General features: G+C 35.6%; 1 protein-coding gene across 1 annotated transcript; it reads right to left on the reverse strand.

The window, feature by feature from the left end:
* Positions 1 to 12,201: 12,201 nt before the first annotated feature.
* PETC (photosynthetic electron transfer C) lies at positions 12,202 to 14,655 on the reverse strand. The gene is made up of 5 exons (XM_089797916.1): positions 14,560 to 14,655; positions 14,208 to 14,443; positions 14,002 to 14,119; positions 13,513 to 13,695; positions 12,202 to 12,779 (listed from the first exon to the last, which is right to left on the reverse strand). The coding sequence occupies exons 1-5, from the start codon at positions 14,614 to 14,616 to the stop codon at positions 12,678 to 12,680; spliced, it is 696 nt and encodes a 231-aa protein (XP_089654042.1). The 5' UTR covers positions 14,617 to 14,655; the 3' UTR covers positions 12,202 to 12,677.
* Positions 14,656 to 15,759: the final 1,104 nt, after the last annotated feature.

Here is a 15,759-nt window from a genome sequence, read left to right on the forward strand (position 1 = left end):
AGTGGTGCAAGGATCCAACGTCCCTAACATGCAACCCAATGTAAATCCACTTCACTTACCCACAATGTACTAGTAGCAATTCCAACAAAAACAAGCCATGTTTTCTAAATAACAAGAGCAACTAAATAATAGTTGGAATACTAAAGACACCTTGAGAAAAAAATTACCTATCAACAACACTTGTTACAACAAGAACATATGCCACGAAAACCTCAACAAATACCTCTACAACAACAGTCACATACATGGTCTCACATGCAAACAATAGAAGTATCTCAACAACAACCACAACAAATGGCACAACAACAACCACAACAAGTGATCCAACAATAGCACATGGTACAACCATTGCAATTAATACCACAACAAGGACCCTTTTGTCTTCGAGGTACTAACATACCTCTAGCACCCAGCAACACATCGCTCGACTCTTCAGACACAAAAATTTCAAAACCAAGTAAAGATAGCTCTAGCCATAGAAAAAGATATACTCATAGACACAAAAGACTCAAAGAGAAGACTATCATTCAAAAACCTAATGAAGAGTTACTACAACTATCCAAACAAGTCAAGATATTGGGAGTCTAGAAGAAATAGTCTCTATACATAGAAAGGGAGTTATGTCCCAATCCCTTTGATAAAATTCTATATATGCCTCCATACCCAAAACACTTCAAAGCACCTAGATTCAAAAAATATTGAGAAAAAGGAAACCTCGTTGATCACATAAGAGAATTATGTGCCTCTTGTATCAAACTTAGTGATGAAGCCACCTACCTCATGAGATTGTTCCCTCATTCTCTGGGTGGGCTCCCACTCAAATGGTACTCCAAACTTCTTGGTAACATCAAATCTTGGTTAGAACTAGCAGACAAATTCATCTCCCACTTTTCCTTCAACATTACAAATGAGGTAACACTTTGTAATTTGTGCTCAACTAAATAGATGGGAGAACCATTTATCACATTCTTATTACACTAATGAAACTTAGTCAGTCAATGCTCACTAAACATTCCTGAAGAACAAGAAGTTAATTTGTGCATTGAAAACCTAGTCCTCAGCTTAATGTACAAATTCAAGATCAGAAGTCCAAACACCATTTCCAAGTTGATGAAAATGGGGGCTAGTATTGAAGATGCTCTCATTTGTAAGGGCATCCTCAAAATTAATAAGGAAAACACCAACATAGATTCGTCTAATGACAGGGAAAAATTTTTCTCCAAAAAGAAGAATGTAACCAATGATGGCATTGTAGATGCATGAACGATCAGTGCAGCACAACCTCAATTGACTCTAAAAGGTGCAAACGCTACAAATTCACAAACTCCCAATCAAACACCACCTCAACAATAGAAAACTAAGACTTCCATGCAGGATAAACCTTGAAGACGTCCTAGACCCAAAGATAGGAAATTCACACCCTTGGGGATATCTCTTGACACTGCACTTCAACAATTACTAAGTAATAGCTTCTTGCAATTACCCCCACTCAAGGATGAACCACTGAAAAAATCAAAATGGTGGGATGAAAATAAATTATGTGATTATCATTGTACTAGAGGACATAAGACTACCTCACATTTTTAGCTCAAACATGAAATACAAGACCTCATCAATGATGATATAATTACTATAGATCCTTCCCTTCTAGCATCCAACTCTGATCACACTATTTTTAAGGATCCTTTGGGTAACCATGACAAAGAAAAGGCCTCTAGTTCAAACTCATACAAGTTAATGTGAATTACACAAGCTCTAGATATGACTACACCATAAACTGCTTCAATGAGTCTCACTCTTGTATATCCACATTCACCTTAAAATTTGAGGACCCTCATTGTGCTATCACTATGCGTCATACCAAGATCACCCTACCTAGAGCTCCTTCTAGACCTATTGCCTCTACTAGACCTACACCCCCTAGTAAACCTAATGATCCCACTTCATCTGATTATAGCCTTGTTGACCAACTCGGCAAGACCCCTATGAAAATATCCATCTTGGACATACTGTGTGCATCCCCCCAACATCAAAAGATCTTGGATCAAGCCCTTAAAGAGTCAATAGTCCCAGATAACATTGATGTTACCTAGTTCTAGGCCATGGTTGGGAACCTATTCACATCATAGCATATCACCTTTTCCCCTTGGGGTATTTCTAAAGATAGACCCAACCACAATGACCCCCTTCATCTCGAAATCTTTATCCATAATGCCAATTTTGGATGTGTTTTGATAGATGGAGGAGCAGGACTAAACATTTGTAACCTTAAAGTTGTCAAGGGTCTAGGTTACTCCACAGAAGATGTAGATCCCTCTCACAAAATCACAATAAAGGCCTATGATGATGGAAAATGCTTCTCTAAGGACGTTATCATATTACTCATCAGAGTTGGTCTGGCTATTGAAAACACATTATTCCAGGTACTAGATATCGAAATGAATTGCAACATGATACTAGGATGCCCTTGGATTCATGCTATGAAAGTAGTATCATCTACATATCATCAATGTATGAATTTTTCCTAAACAATGTGGAGATTACCATCTGTGGTGATCTAGATCCTTTCTAGTTTTATGCTAATCTGAGAGATGCCACTGCATACCAAGTCCCAACAAACAATGAAGCACAATCCAAAAATTCCTCTAAATATGTGGATCCTAATATACTCCTCAGTAAGGCCAAGGAAAAACTGAAAATTTCTCAAGTATTCCACATCAGGGAGTCACCACTTTCTCCCCGATCTTATGGCAAATCACACCTATTGCAAGTGGTGGTGGTCTACATAAAGAACATGTCTATGTGAATACATCTATTTTTATTGAGAAAGCAAAAGTAGAACAATAACCCACTCTTATATCTCCTAACAAGTATGGACTTGGGTTTATTATCAAGTAGAAATAAGGCTATGACAGATGTAGTGGTCTTGGATCTCAGAAACAAGGAATAATTGAACCTATCACTACAAAAGGATGACCTCCTAGTTTGGGGCTTGGATTCAAACCATTGTGAATAGCTCCTCCTAGTACTAAGGTACCTACGTGTGAGACTGTGAATGTTTTGAATGGTGAAAAGGTATCTGAGGACACCCAACCTAAAATTAATAATCTTCATGTACTTGACCATATCTTGGTTGACCCTAATAATACAACTAAATTTGATATCCATATATATACCTTCAACCAGAGCCCATTTCACACTAATGATGACATCCTCTCATGTTCTCCTGAACTATTGGATTGGGACCAATGTGGACCACCAACTTTTGATTGATTTGACAATGATGACAATCTCGCAATAGACTTTGAAGTCTATGATGGCATTACAATTGATGGTCATAAAGAAGCAATTTCTCCCAAAGAGAACACATTGGCATATTTTGGGGAGTCAACTCCATCTTCCAATTACAAAACTAAAAGAAAAGGAAAAAATAACAAGCACAGGTCTCTTGGTGAAAACCAAAAGGCGCCATTAGACCCTAAAAAAGAAAAATCTAAGCATCTCCCAAGGATACAAGATGAAAAGGATGATGCAATGAATATCAGTGTTCAACATGCCAAAAAGTCTTTTTGAGCTCCCTCAATCAATTTTCATGTGGGAAGTTGTTGGTGTCCACCTCCTAGTTCTTCCTTATGTCCAGCTATTTATAACCAAATCCTATTGCTTAACTTGTCCAACACCCAAGATCAAACTTCTATCCATCAAGCCTTTGAGAACATCATCATAAATGACATGCCATAAAAAGCATCTTTTGGCCCAATTATCCTAAAATGCCTTGATTTGCAAGAGGCAAACATTGTCTTACATACAGTTCATGATGGTATATCTCAAGGCCTTTCTAGTGGTTTGATTTCAGCTATAGACTCAGAACAAATCCTACATAGTTATGGTCAGTTGTGGGTCTAGATATTATCAATTAGTAGCACCAACAACAGGTTTCTTTTCTACAGTCGTTAGCAACATTCTTGATTCCATCTAAAAGTCTTGAAAAAAATCCAAAAAATGGAAAAAAAAGTCCTAAAAAAATAGCAAAAAAAAGCAAAAAGTCATGAAAAAAGAAAGAAAGAAAGTGAAAAAAGTCATGAAAAAATGGACGCCTTAATGAAAACTTGGCAAATAGGCATCTTGGCACAAAAATTTGAGTCAAGAGAAAAATTGCATCCAACAGTGAAAACTTGGAAAATAAGCGCTTTGGGCAATTACCATGGTGAAAACCTAGCAAACAGGCACCATGTGTAATCTATTATTGTTCCTCCATCTATCGGGATTCCATTTGGTTTTTACCCCTTTTTTCATTGCTCGATCACATCCTTCATATTGCAAGACATCCCTCATCCTTGACCATGGCCCATGAACTAGTTAATGTCCTTCGTTATCTTACCCAAGTGTTACCAGTCTATACATACTTTGTCTTAGGCCTTTGTACATAGTTTGTGTCTTGTCTGAGGGCATATCACCTACACAGTGCACGAGTTTGAACTTGAACTTGGGACATCTCCCTGAGTAAATTTTATCTAGTGGACTTATCGCATATCAGATTGGAGCTAACACTTGTAAATCCTTTATGATCCTGAAAAAATCCTGAAAATTCAAATATAATCTTGAAAAAATCATTAAAAGTCCTGAATAAATTGATAAAATCATATAATGTCCTAAAAAATCACTAAAAAGTATAAAATGTCCTGAACAACTCACTAAAAATCATATAATGTCCTGAAAAAACCACTAAACATCATAAAATGTCTTGAAGTAAATCCTAAAAATTGTAAAATGTCTTGAAGAAACGAGTAACAAAAAAAATCAAATATCCTCAAAAAACCTAAAAATCACAAAACCCACCAAAAAAATGTAATAAACCTTATACATACTCATTGTCGATAATCACCCCTTTTGCTTAAACACTCACACTTTTGTAGATCAAAAATAAAAACACTACACTTCAATGACAATCACACTATCTAAGGAATGTGAACCAATAATTAATCCAACGTGTCACTATGAACCTATCAACTAAATCAACAAACAAAGTTATCACATGATCAACCTGTCAAACAGTATCTGTAAACCTAAAACACTAAAAAACAAGTAATATTGGACAAGAATAGTTGTTGGCTCACGTTGTTTAGTGAGTGATTTCTTTTTTCTTTTTTTTTCTTCGATCATGTTCCTATGCCATTCGATGATATAAACTGATCTACGAGAGTGTTCAGGATGGTACATGGTCATCTTTTATTTTTTTGTCTTTTAAAATTGACCTTTAAGAGTTTGAGGCATGTATGTATGTCTTTGGAAGGACAAGGTCATTTTTCTGTCAGCATCGTGCTTGTTTATGTAAAAGATTTGTATTTACACTCTGGCCCTTTATGCGATGATGTGTTGCATTCCATTTGCCATATCAAAATAAAGCTCCAATAACATATAGTGCACTTTGTGAAAGAAAAAGTCCTCACCTCATACTAACCGGTCCTCATCCCATCTCCTTGTTCTTCTATCATTCATCTCTTTATCCACCACCATGATCATGTATTTTGATACACCAAATCATCTTCCTCCTTCATCCTATATTCCTCCATCATCATACACTGTTTGTCAACTTGTTGTGGCTTTCCACCAAGTCTAGCCTCAATTTGACCCAAGTTTGGCCACATTTGACCATGTCTAATTGATTTTACCCATATTATGACCTCTTTTCATCATTTTGAGCATGCACACAAAGTTTTGAGTCATTCTAAGTCCAGTCGGGTTGATTTTGGCCCCCGAAGCCTTCTGGGGCACAGTCTGCACTGTTTGAGTGCAATTGGGCTTCCCAAGTATGCCCAGGGCGCACTTGGTACTATCATAGTGCACTTGGAATGATCAAGTGCACCTTAGGCACAATTGGGTGCATTTTGGGCACACTTAGGGAAGTTAGATGTTTGAAACTGCTCCCAGAGCCCTATTTTACAATATTTTGCACTTTGGAGCCCATAGCTTTTGCATTTCAACTCTGATTTTCAATCCTTTAGTTGTGTTGGATTCGTATATTCATTGTAAGAAAATTGAAATATCATTTCCATCATTTTGTCACTTTCTTGAGTGGTAACCCATGAAACTACTCTTGGGCCCCCGATTGACCCCCACTTTGCACTCTGGACCCCATAATATTCACATTTTAGCTCTGAATTGTGATTCATCAGTTGTTATGGTTTTTTCTTCTCATTGTCAACAAATTAACCTATCATACACATATCTCGGTAAATTTCTTGACGGGGGACCCATATATATCATCCCCATTGGGGCATGTTGTTATGGCTTTCTCATCAAGATTCTTTGACACAACACTCTAAATCACATTGTATCAAAGAGGGGCAAAATGTAGTTGCTCAAAAATAGTTCATGTCTACAGTTTCATCACCTTTTCACACTAACTTGTCCCATTTTCTCATTCTACTAATTCTAATCTTTTGGCCAACTTGATTGTCATTTGATTATATCTTCACAATATTCATCATCATTCATATCAATTGTAGATTATTTCTAATTCATATCCGATCAACCCAAAACCATTTCAACATCATCAAAATCACCCCAAATTTTCTCATAATCAGCTGTAATCAACCTAAAACATGTTAGGCACCTTAAATCAATCATCATATATCCAATCTTAGGCATTATTATGGCTTTCAGTGCCTTGGAAACCTATCAATCTGACCTTGTACTGTCATGGCTCTCAGTGCTAGGTCAAACTATCATTCTTGTCACCCAATCATTGATATTGTCAAGTCCCTCAATGTTAGATCATGGCATTATCATCCTTTTTAATAACATTGATAGTGTTTGTCGATGTTATTATGATCAACCATATCAATCAACTTTGACCCTATAGCATTTACAATGGTTGTTAAATGTTACACATTCTTAACCTGTGCCATGTGTCCTTCAAATGTTATCAATCTAAATCAGTCATTCGATTTGACCATTGCTTTGGTCTACCTATCATCATCCTAGTCGATCTATGTAATCATCACATTTCATCAAAGGCTATTGTCGCATTCATCAAATCAAATTGGCCAATCATCTATTAATTTTCTCTTATAGGATTAAATAACCCATAATTTAATCCTATGTCATTTCAATCATTTTCATCTCGCATTACTAATCATTCTTCCTAATTTCCACCTCAATTGATTAATATTATTAATTAATTGATTCATCGTTCTCAAACTATGGGGATTCACAATTTCCTAAGTTCTATTTTCCACTCATAATTTCTATTTGTGTGGATATATGGGTTTTTGATTCAAATATTCCACATAATATTGACATAATCTTGACATCATCATGACACATGAGCATGACACATCATAGATTCTACATTTACGCTTGGCTAAGATATGTCATAATCCATATATTCTTATTCCCTTACACATATCTCTATTTAACCATCATCATCATCGATTCTTGGCTTTAAGTGGCTTTGAGGTGTCAAATGACGCGTAATAGATCCTCCACCATTTTTAGCCATGTTTGACTTCTAAGCATCATACAATCCTACATTTGGCATCTTGTGTCATATGTGTCATGGATTTCCTAAAGGAATATCTTGCCAAGTTGCATATCCAAGGTGAGAAGTCCAATGCTATCCTCATGTGATGACTATAAATTCAGCATTCTTCCTCTCATTTCCAGTCCAAACATCTAAGTCCATAATCATTAACCTTCAAATCACTTCTTCTAGTATTCTCAACACCATTATCCCATCATAAACTTTTTCTTTTCAATTGTGTGCATTATAGGCAATTAGAGCTACATCATATGGAGAAGAAAGGAGGACATGTGAGCTACAAATGAAAGAGGTTTTTTTAAAAAAAACTTTATGTTGCTTTCTTTGTTTATTTGGCTTTCATGGTAGACTAGAGGGTATTAATGTATATTTATTGAGTTTGTGATTTGCTCATAGTATGTTAGATATTAGCTCATTTTTTGGTCCTATGGCTAGAGGACCAACAAACCCTTAAGTTGGACGAAATGATGGGACTAGGAAATGGTATAGGCTTATCAGTTTTTATGGTTAATGAAGGGGTTTCTCCTTTAAAGTTTGAAGACTCTTTATTATGACATTATTTATAAACCTATATTTACTCTTCTTTTCTATGGTTTCCTAGCATTATATAGTTTCATGAACATATTGCTATGATTAAGACTTATATGAGATAAATGGGATTATATGTGTGTTTATAGATAAGAATTCTTTTTTTTCTTACTTGTAAGGGGTATGTTCTTGCAGCCAAGTATTGTGAGCAAGGATTGGTCTATGTGTGCATTAAATGCTTATTATGAATTATTGGAATGAATATGTGCTTTGGTATATTGCATGCATACTAATCTTTTGCAGGAACAAGTCAAAGGAAGGAGTGTGCACAAAAGAAATAATGACAAGGTTATGCAGCCATTGTATTTATGATGCAGCCGAAGATCGGGTTAGCATAACTAATAATTGTTGTGCAAATCCAAAAGTTGTTATGTGCTATATTTGTCGGAAGACTTGTTCAATTGAGATGTGTGTCATTATGATGTAATTTATTGTGTTGTTGTATCCTCTTTTATTGAGGCTAGATCTTAAGAAGTTAGTTTTTGTAGTTGCTTTAGATAAAGATGTTGAATCAAGCCCTAGATATAGTCGAAAAGGAGATTGTAATTGCAATAGCATTTCAAATACAGATTATCATTTTCCAGTTTGTACTTTTTAATGATCTAATACCACTAATGTTAATATTGTTGTGTTTTAAGTATTTGAGCTTGAATTTGTAATCATTCACTTATCCAAGGGGGTCCACTTGGTGAGCAAATTTGGTTGGTAGAATTAGATTTCACTATTTTAGGATTAAGTAAGAACTTTGTTGCTTCAACAACCACTAGTAACAGAACCATTAGTTGTTCCTGCATCAAGGGCAAATAGTGTAGAATCTTGTTTGTATTTCCATTTCTATCACTTAGAATAAGGTTGTTTACACTTGCATATAGATTTAATATTTTTGTTCTTGATTCTATAGGTTAGAAATGACAATTAAAGAGGTTTAAAGTATATACTTTGTAGACATCATTTCAAATTTGTGTCCCTAGTCGATAAAGTAAATAGGTCTAATGAAGAGTTTTGGGTGCTATCTTGGATGTCCAATCCATGACCAAAGCCCTAGTTTCTAGTCCAATCATTTAACCAAGCATCTTATAAGGGAGGAGGTTAACTGTCTTGGCTTTCCTTTGAACTCTTGAGACGTGATAGGGTCACTTCTCAAATTACCCCGAGCGCCTGACATAGGAGCTTTCTAAATGTAAGGGAGATCTTAGATCACTCAAAAATATGTATGTTTCTTTCTTTTTAATAAGGGTTGTTTCAGTGCAAAGTTGTTATTTGTGGAAACTTCCTATTTTTAGTAAGTTGGTCATATGATCTCAGAATGTTCTAATTTCATAGGTAGAGGTTCATCATAGATATATCAGTCTACTAGTTGAGTTTCATTGTCATAACATATGTGTTGGTGAAGTTATTGAGGAGTGTTGGTCTAAAAACTTTGAGCTCACTTTTGAAGGTCTTAAAGGCTCCGAAACAAGGTCAAACCCTACCTGATAGACACATGTGGGCAATCGTTGTAGATCAAGAGCTGTCATTTCTAAAAAGTGGTTATTAGAGCCAATCAAGTCTATGATTAAGAAGTTATGGCCTTCGGAATTTGGGCTACCTAAAATTATAATTTGAAATTGTTTTGAGCTTACTCAATGTAATAAATATGAAAAATAAAGTAATTTTAGGGTTGGTCAGCCTCAAAGGTTAGGCTAAAGTTTAGAACCTTCTTGGATGGTGGAAAATTGACTATATAACGAAGGTTTGTAGGGTTGCACAAGTCTAGGTGGTTGTTTGTGGTTTATCCTTACAAATTATTGCAAGGAAAATGTCCATGTGACTATGCATATTGTATTTCTGAAATATTCAATTCCATGCATTTGGAGAGAATAAGTAGCCCATTTTTTGTTCTTGCAAATTGTTGTTATTTTTCTATTTATGCTATGTGTTTGTGGTACTAAGGGGAGCACCCTTCATTAAATGAAAGTTATTGAATCTTGTTTTTAATTAGATCTTTGTACGGAAAGGACCTTGGTCACATTTATAAAAAAGCAAAATGAAACATAGACAACACAACAAAATATCTTTAACCAACTACCAAAATATCACTAAACTAATTAATTCCCACATATTAGAAACATAACAGAGCTAACAAGGTTTAGCAAACAACAAAAAAGCTCAACAAAGAACCAAGCTCGTAGGCTCATCAAAATAGAACTATGTCTAGAGAATCATAGCTAACAATAATTTAAACCCTACTTAAAACCATAAGAGTCTTCGACATATGAGACTCTAAATAAGGCTCAAAGGCCCACTAAAACCTAGTAAAAGAAATTAAGCATTTTCCTTAGAGACTGATATAATGTCCCAATTCTTCTTTAGCTCTCCCAACATTGTTTGTGAATTTTGAAATCATTTAATAAGCAAGGTGCAACTTTGAAAAAGTGAAAAAAATACACCTTGTAAGCACTCAAACTACTAATTCCTTTACCAATGAGATTTCAAAAAGCTAATGTGATTGGATTCCTTGTGAAAAAAGTATATTTGGAAATTAATTTATTCTCCCCTTTGGGTTTGGATATAATTTTGAAAATATTAAGGTTGAGAAAAATAAAAGGTATGGTAGAGAAAAGTGAAAGGTAAGTTAGCACTAAGTGTCCAATATCACATCATTGGTCAAGGGATGAAATAACATGGGAAAGAATCATAAGCATCATTGTCAATTGTCCTAAATGGCTCTCATCATATGGTGAAACTTGTTTTGAACTCTTGAAGAATGATTATTATAAACACTATGAATTTAGAAGCATTATGCCACAATAGGAGATAAACAATGATAAAAGCAATGCACATCTTTGGTTTGGATGTTTTACCAAGAGCAAAAGATCTCATCTTGATTTATCCAAATTGTCGGTCCTTGCTAGAGTGTGGAAAGTATTATCTAAAATGTTGGTTCTCATTAGCTACTAGCCAAATTTATTCTAACATTTCTTTCTATTCTCCATATTTACATTTTCCTTATAAAATGATAGAATTAGATTAAATTGATAATTACTTACAAAGATCAATATCTTGAGTAATCTGTGTTTGTAACTTGTTATGCATTCCTTTGGTTGCACAAGTCTTTATCATTGTTAATTTACCCATGAATAATGAATGAATGTGATTAGAACAATGTTAAATTCCTTAGTTGGTCTTATTTGAGTATAATTGCGAACAAAACTATATTAGGATCTTATTGGTTTTCATTGTATCCCTTGAAATTGAAAAGTTATCACCAATTACTAGGTTATACAAGATGGTGCAAACTTGGCAATATAATCCTTGATAAAAAGAAATTTCTTTTCAAATGGAAACAATTTGATCTTCGAAGATGTGTTCAAGTGTCAACACAAGTTGATCAATACTAGAAAACATAAGACTAAATTTTAAAGTGGTAAAGTTAATTAGATTATAAAGACTAAATCATTTTTTTTCTTCCTTGGATCACGTAAGCAAGCAAACGAGTGTGTGCATGCATATGTGAGTGTGTGTTTGAGCGCACGTGCAAACCCATTACACAAAAACCAACAATACACAAAAATGAGTTCCACAACGAATGGAATAGTTAAAAGGGATGTAAAGGATACAATTGCAATATTGATCACGATGTCCAAGAATGGAGCTTGAACAATTGTAAAGCCTACTGTAGACTACTACACACCTCTAACTCAAGTGTTTGAATGAGTATTGAGCTTGGAAAGACCTTCCACCTTTAAATTGAAGTTCAAAGAATTAGCACTCCCTATGTCCTCAGAGGAAGGAGAGAGGGGAGGGGAACCCAACCTAGGGCACCATGTAAGGAGAAGAATGCCTAAGATGTTGATCATTGAACCAATGGACAAACCAAGAGTAAGGAAATCAAATAGTAGAACAACCAGATTAAGAATTGGAGGAGGAGATGCCCTAACAAGGACCGAGGGAGTCATAGGATGCTCACTAGGCCTACAAGAGAGCTCTGAAAAATCAAGGTCTAATATAATTATATAAAAGTAATTACATCCAGTAAAGTGGTTGAATAATTTTAAAAGTTAAAAGAAGTCACTTTTTAAAAAATGTCATTATAGTCCCAAAATTGAAATAATATTACAAATGGGCACAAATGCTAACAAAACTGTACATAACCCATTTCAAACTACTTGTTCGTCAATTCAATCTTGAAGAAATACTCTTCTTGAGGAGATTTCAGAGCGAATCTTCTTTTTATTTTCATATACAATCCTAAGTCTTTAGGAGCAGATGGTCCGATAGTCCTGCTAACACAAATAATAGAAGTTTCCGAAAACTGAAACGGAACGCCTGTGTTTTTTTTATAGACTATGTAAAACTTATAGAACCTTAATACAAGTAATATTGAGGACCAATTAAGCTCTTCGGTTTCTTATTTATTTCTAAAGGAATAAGAACAATTCAATTTGAGGTCTGGGAGGTTGATCCTAAGTTTCTTACATGGATAACAGGCAACGGGTCAATCCTTACAGGAGAACTGTTTTACAATGCAAGTGAAGTAGTATGCATATATTTAAAAAATCCAGCTCTAAGACCACCAGGGGTTTTCTCCTGTTCTGAAGTCGGTTTCCACCCATGGAACAAAAACTATCTTGTCATCCACAACATCCACGTGAGTGATTGCCAAAGACTGCATCACACATTAACAACAAATGATTGAGAACACAATTATCATTTACTCACTTCATCCTCTCTTCCTCTAATATGCATATATATACTCATTTACTTGCCACATTTTATTCAGTCTAATTTATAGAATATGTCAATATTATAATTTGGCACACTGCAAAATATACCTATACTTTTCTGATAATTTCTTGACGAAAATAAATCATTCAGTTTTAAACAGAAATCCTGTCACTCTGCCTCATGAACTACCTGAATCCCTGTTTCACTGATATAAATTTCTTTCAATTTGATATTTTGCTGTACAAATTTCTTTAGATTCGGTATATGATGTCAATCAAGTTTGCTCATGCATCCACTTCCATGCTCTGTTCCTCTAACATGCAACCACTTATGTCTACTTTCTTTTCAATTCTTACAATGATAAAACGAATGTTCATGAGATGTGAGTGAATTTGAAGTTAAATTCTGATGAACACGCTGAGAAAGTTACCTTCTACTTTCCTATTAATTTCTTGGTTTAATTATAGACCATAAGTGTAATCTGAAACAGAAACTCTCTTACTCTATCCCATGAACTAGTCGAAACCTTGTTTAATTGATGTAATTTACTTTCAATTCGTTATTTGCTGTATAAATTGCCTTAAATTTGGTATTTGCTCAAAAAAAATCTTCCCATTCGGTATTTTCTGCGAACCAGATTTGATTAATACAAGAAAAGTGAGAAACGTCCTTACCAGGGGCGCCGGTCCACGGACAACTTTGCCCTGGTAATTGTACTGAGAGCCATGGCAAGGGCAAATGAACTTGTTCTCTGCCTTATTCCATGGCACAACACAACCCAGATGAGTGCACACGGCATTAATTCCATATGTAGCCAATTGCCCATCATTCTCCACTACAATATAAGTTGGATCTCCCTGTTAAAGCATAATCATTATCATTTGCCATTCAAAATAAGAAAGAAAAACCCCTTTTTATTGCTTCAGTATCGAATCGCGGTGACAATTTCAAGCAATTTTAGCACCAAAAAAATGCCCAAATCTAATCTATCGAAGAGCGGCCAAGGAAAACTACAATCTGAACAGCCCACCAAAGGGTAGCCAAGGGATTCCATTATTTGTACAGGCCAGCAAGGGCAAAAGCAAACTGGAATTCCGTTATTTATACAGCCCAGCTAGGGCTTTAAAAAAGAAATTATCTGAAAATAGGGAAGAATCGTTCACCTTTAATCCCTGTGCGAGCGTTCTGTCACCATAAGGATGAGTTTTGAGCCAGGCAGAAGCTGTGATATCGTTTCCTAAAGCATCCTTTGCAACAAGGCCTCCTCCACCACCCCCAGATCTGTATAATTTGCAGAATACAGAACATGTAAAAACATTTGAAGCATTGAGAGCATTTGAAGCAGATATGGGCAAAGGGCACAACTTACTCGGGAGGAACAAAGAGGAGAGCATATGGACCCAACATCCCGGCTGTGGGCAAAGAAATAGCTCCCAACAGCAGCAGATTCATCAGTTTTCTTTTGCCCATATCAGGCGCCCGACCGGCAGCGATATTTGCAGCTTGGCATACAACTTTAGCCGTCTCTTTCCTTGAGCCCCCATGCACCCGCCCATGCTTCTTCAACCCCAATGGAGCGAAAGATCCAGTGTTGGAAGAGCATAACTGCATACAGATTCCAATCGAAATTCAGTGTAAATGTGTAAATGGAAATGAAAATGAAATTCACTGCTGAAAATTCGGTTATTTTAATGGACTAATAAATTTTATGAATTGTGTACCTGCTTGTTGATGGAAGATGGAACTGCTGCAGCTGAAGAAATCGTAAGAGCTGCCATGTTTGCTAAACTCAGTTGCGACCTCAAAATTGGTAAAGCAAATTTGCAGGATATGAAGCCAGCCTTCAAAGAGATCGGATGATGATAAGGTACTTTTTCTGTCCACAGAACGTGTCCACCACACATGAAAAACTTCTCGAAAACAAAAGACAGGAAGCGCTCTCTTTATGTCCTTAGTAGATTTTATTTTTTCTTGAGACATTTTGTAATTCTTAACTTTATTGTTTTTTAGATATTAGCATCGAAATGATCTTAGTGGGGTTTAGAATGTTGTACAACTTTTTTAATGGATATTTGTGTATTATTTTAACCTACCACATTTATCAGGATTTCTAGGGGTTTATAATGGCTCCAATCAATTTTGGCCCAGCAATTGATGTTTGATATGATATGATATGCTAGATTTTAATGACGTCCATGAGATTAAAGTAGTCTATGGGACCCATGCAATCACCCTCCCGAATCAGGAGCAGAACTAGTCAATTGTAAAGTTTTGGATAACTTGTCTCTCCTTCTCTGAAGTTTGGTAATCAAATCCGCTGCTCTCTTCACTTGATCTTCCTCAAATAAATATTTGAAGTCCTTGTTCTGCAATATTTTTGTATAACCAGATCTGATGTCATTGTAAGCCAGGCAGTCCTTGACGAAGTGCTGCTCTATCTCAACTATTCCCATATTACAAAATAAACATGTTCTGTCTGCCCACTCTTCCTTTGGAACTTGTCACCTACCAGTTTCACATCGCAGTTGATGTGAACTAGTTCTAAGTTGTGCCATCAACATTTTTGCTTTCCAGTTAATAAGTGCTCTTATATAGGCCTTTTCATCATGACTATAAGTGGGATTAAATTCTTTAATGTAATAGGATTTTTTCCGCCCTATGCGTCTTGTCCACAGAATATTGTGAAATTTTTCATTGACAAACTTTTTTATTTCTGTAATGTTATCTGGGCAAGTTTGGATGTTGATATCCCATTTTCGCATCCATTTGTCATTTTGCTTCATCCATGTGCTTTTCCGCCTCAGAAGTTTTTCCTCTATGATCAACTTGGACCAAGGATGTGTTTCCAAACCTTGAGTTTTCTTTAAGTAGCTTATCATTCAGACCAAAGCAACGGCTTCTAATAGATAGGAACCCACCTC

This window comes from Cupressus sempervirens, chromosome 8, assembly GCF_028749045.1.
Source record: "Cupressus sempervirens isolate cs-2001-9-10 chromosome 8, ASM2874904v1, whole genome shotgun sequence".
Taxonomy (NCBI): Eukaryota; Viridiplantae; Streptophyta; class Pinopsida; order Cupressales; family Cupressaceae; genus Cupressus; species Cupressus sempervirens.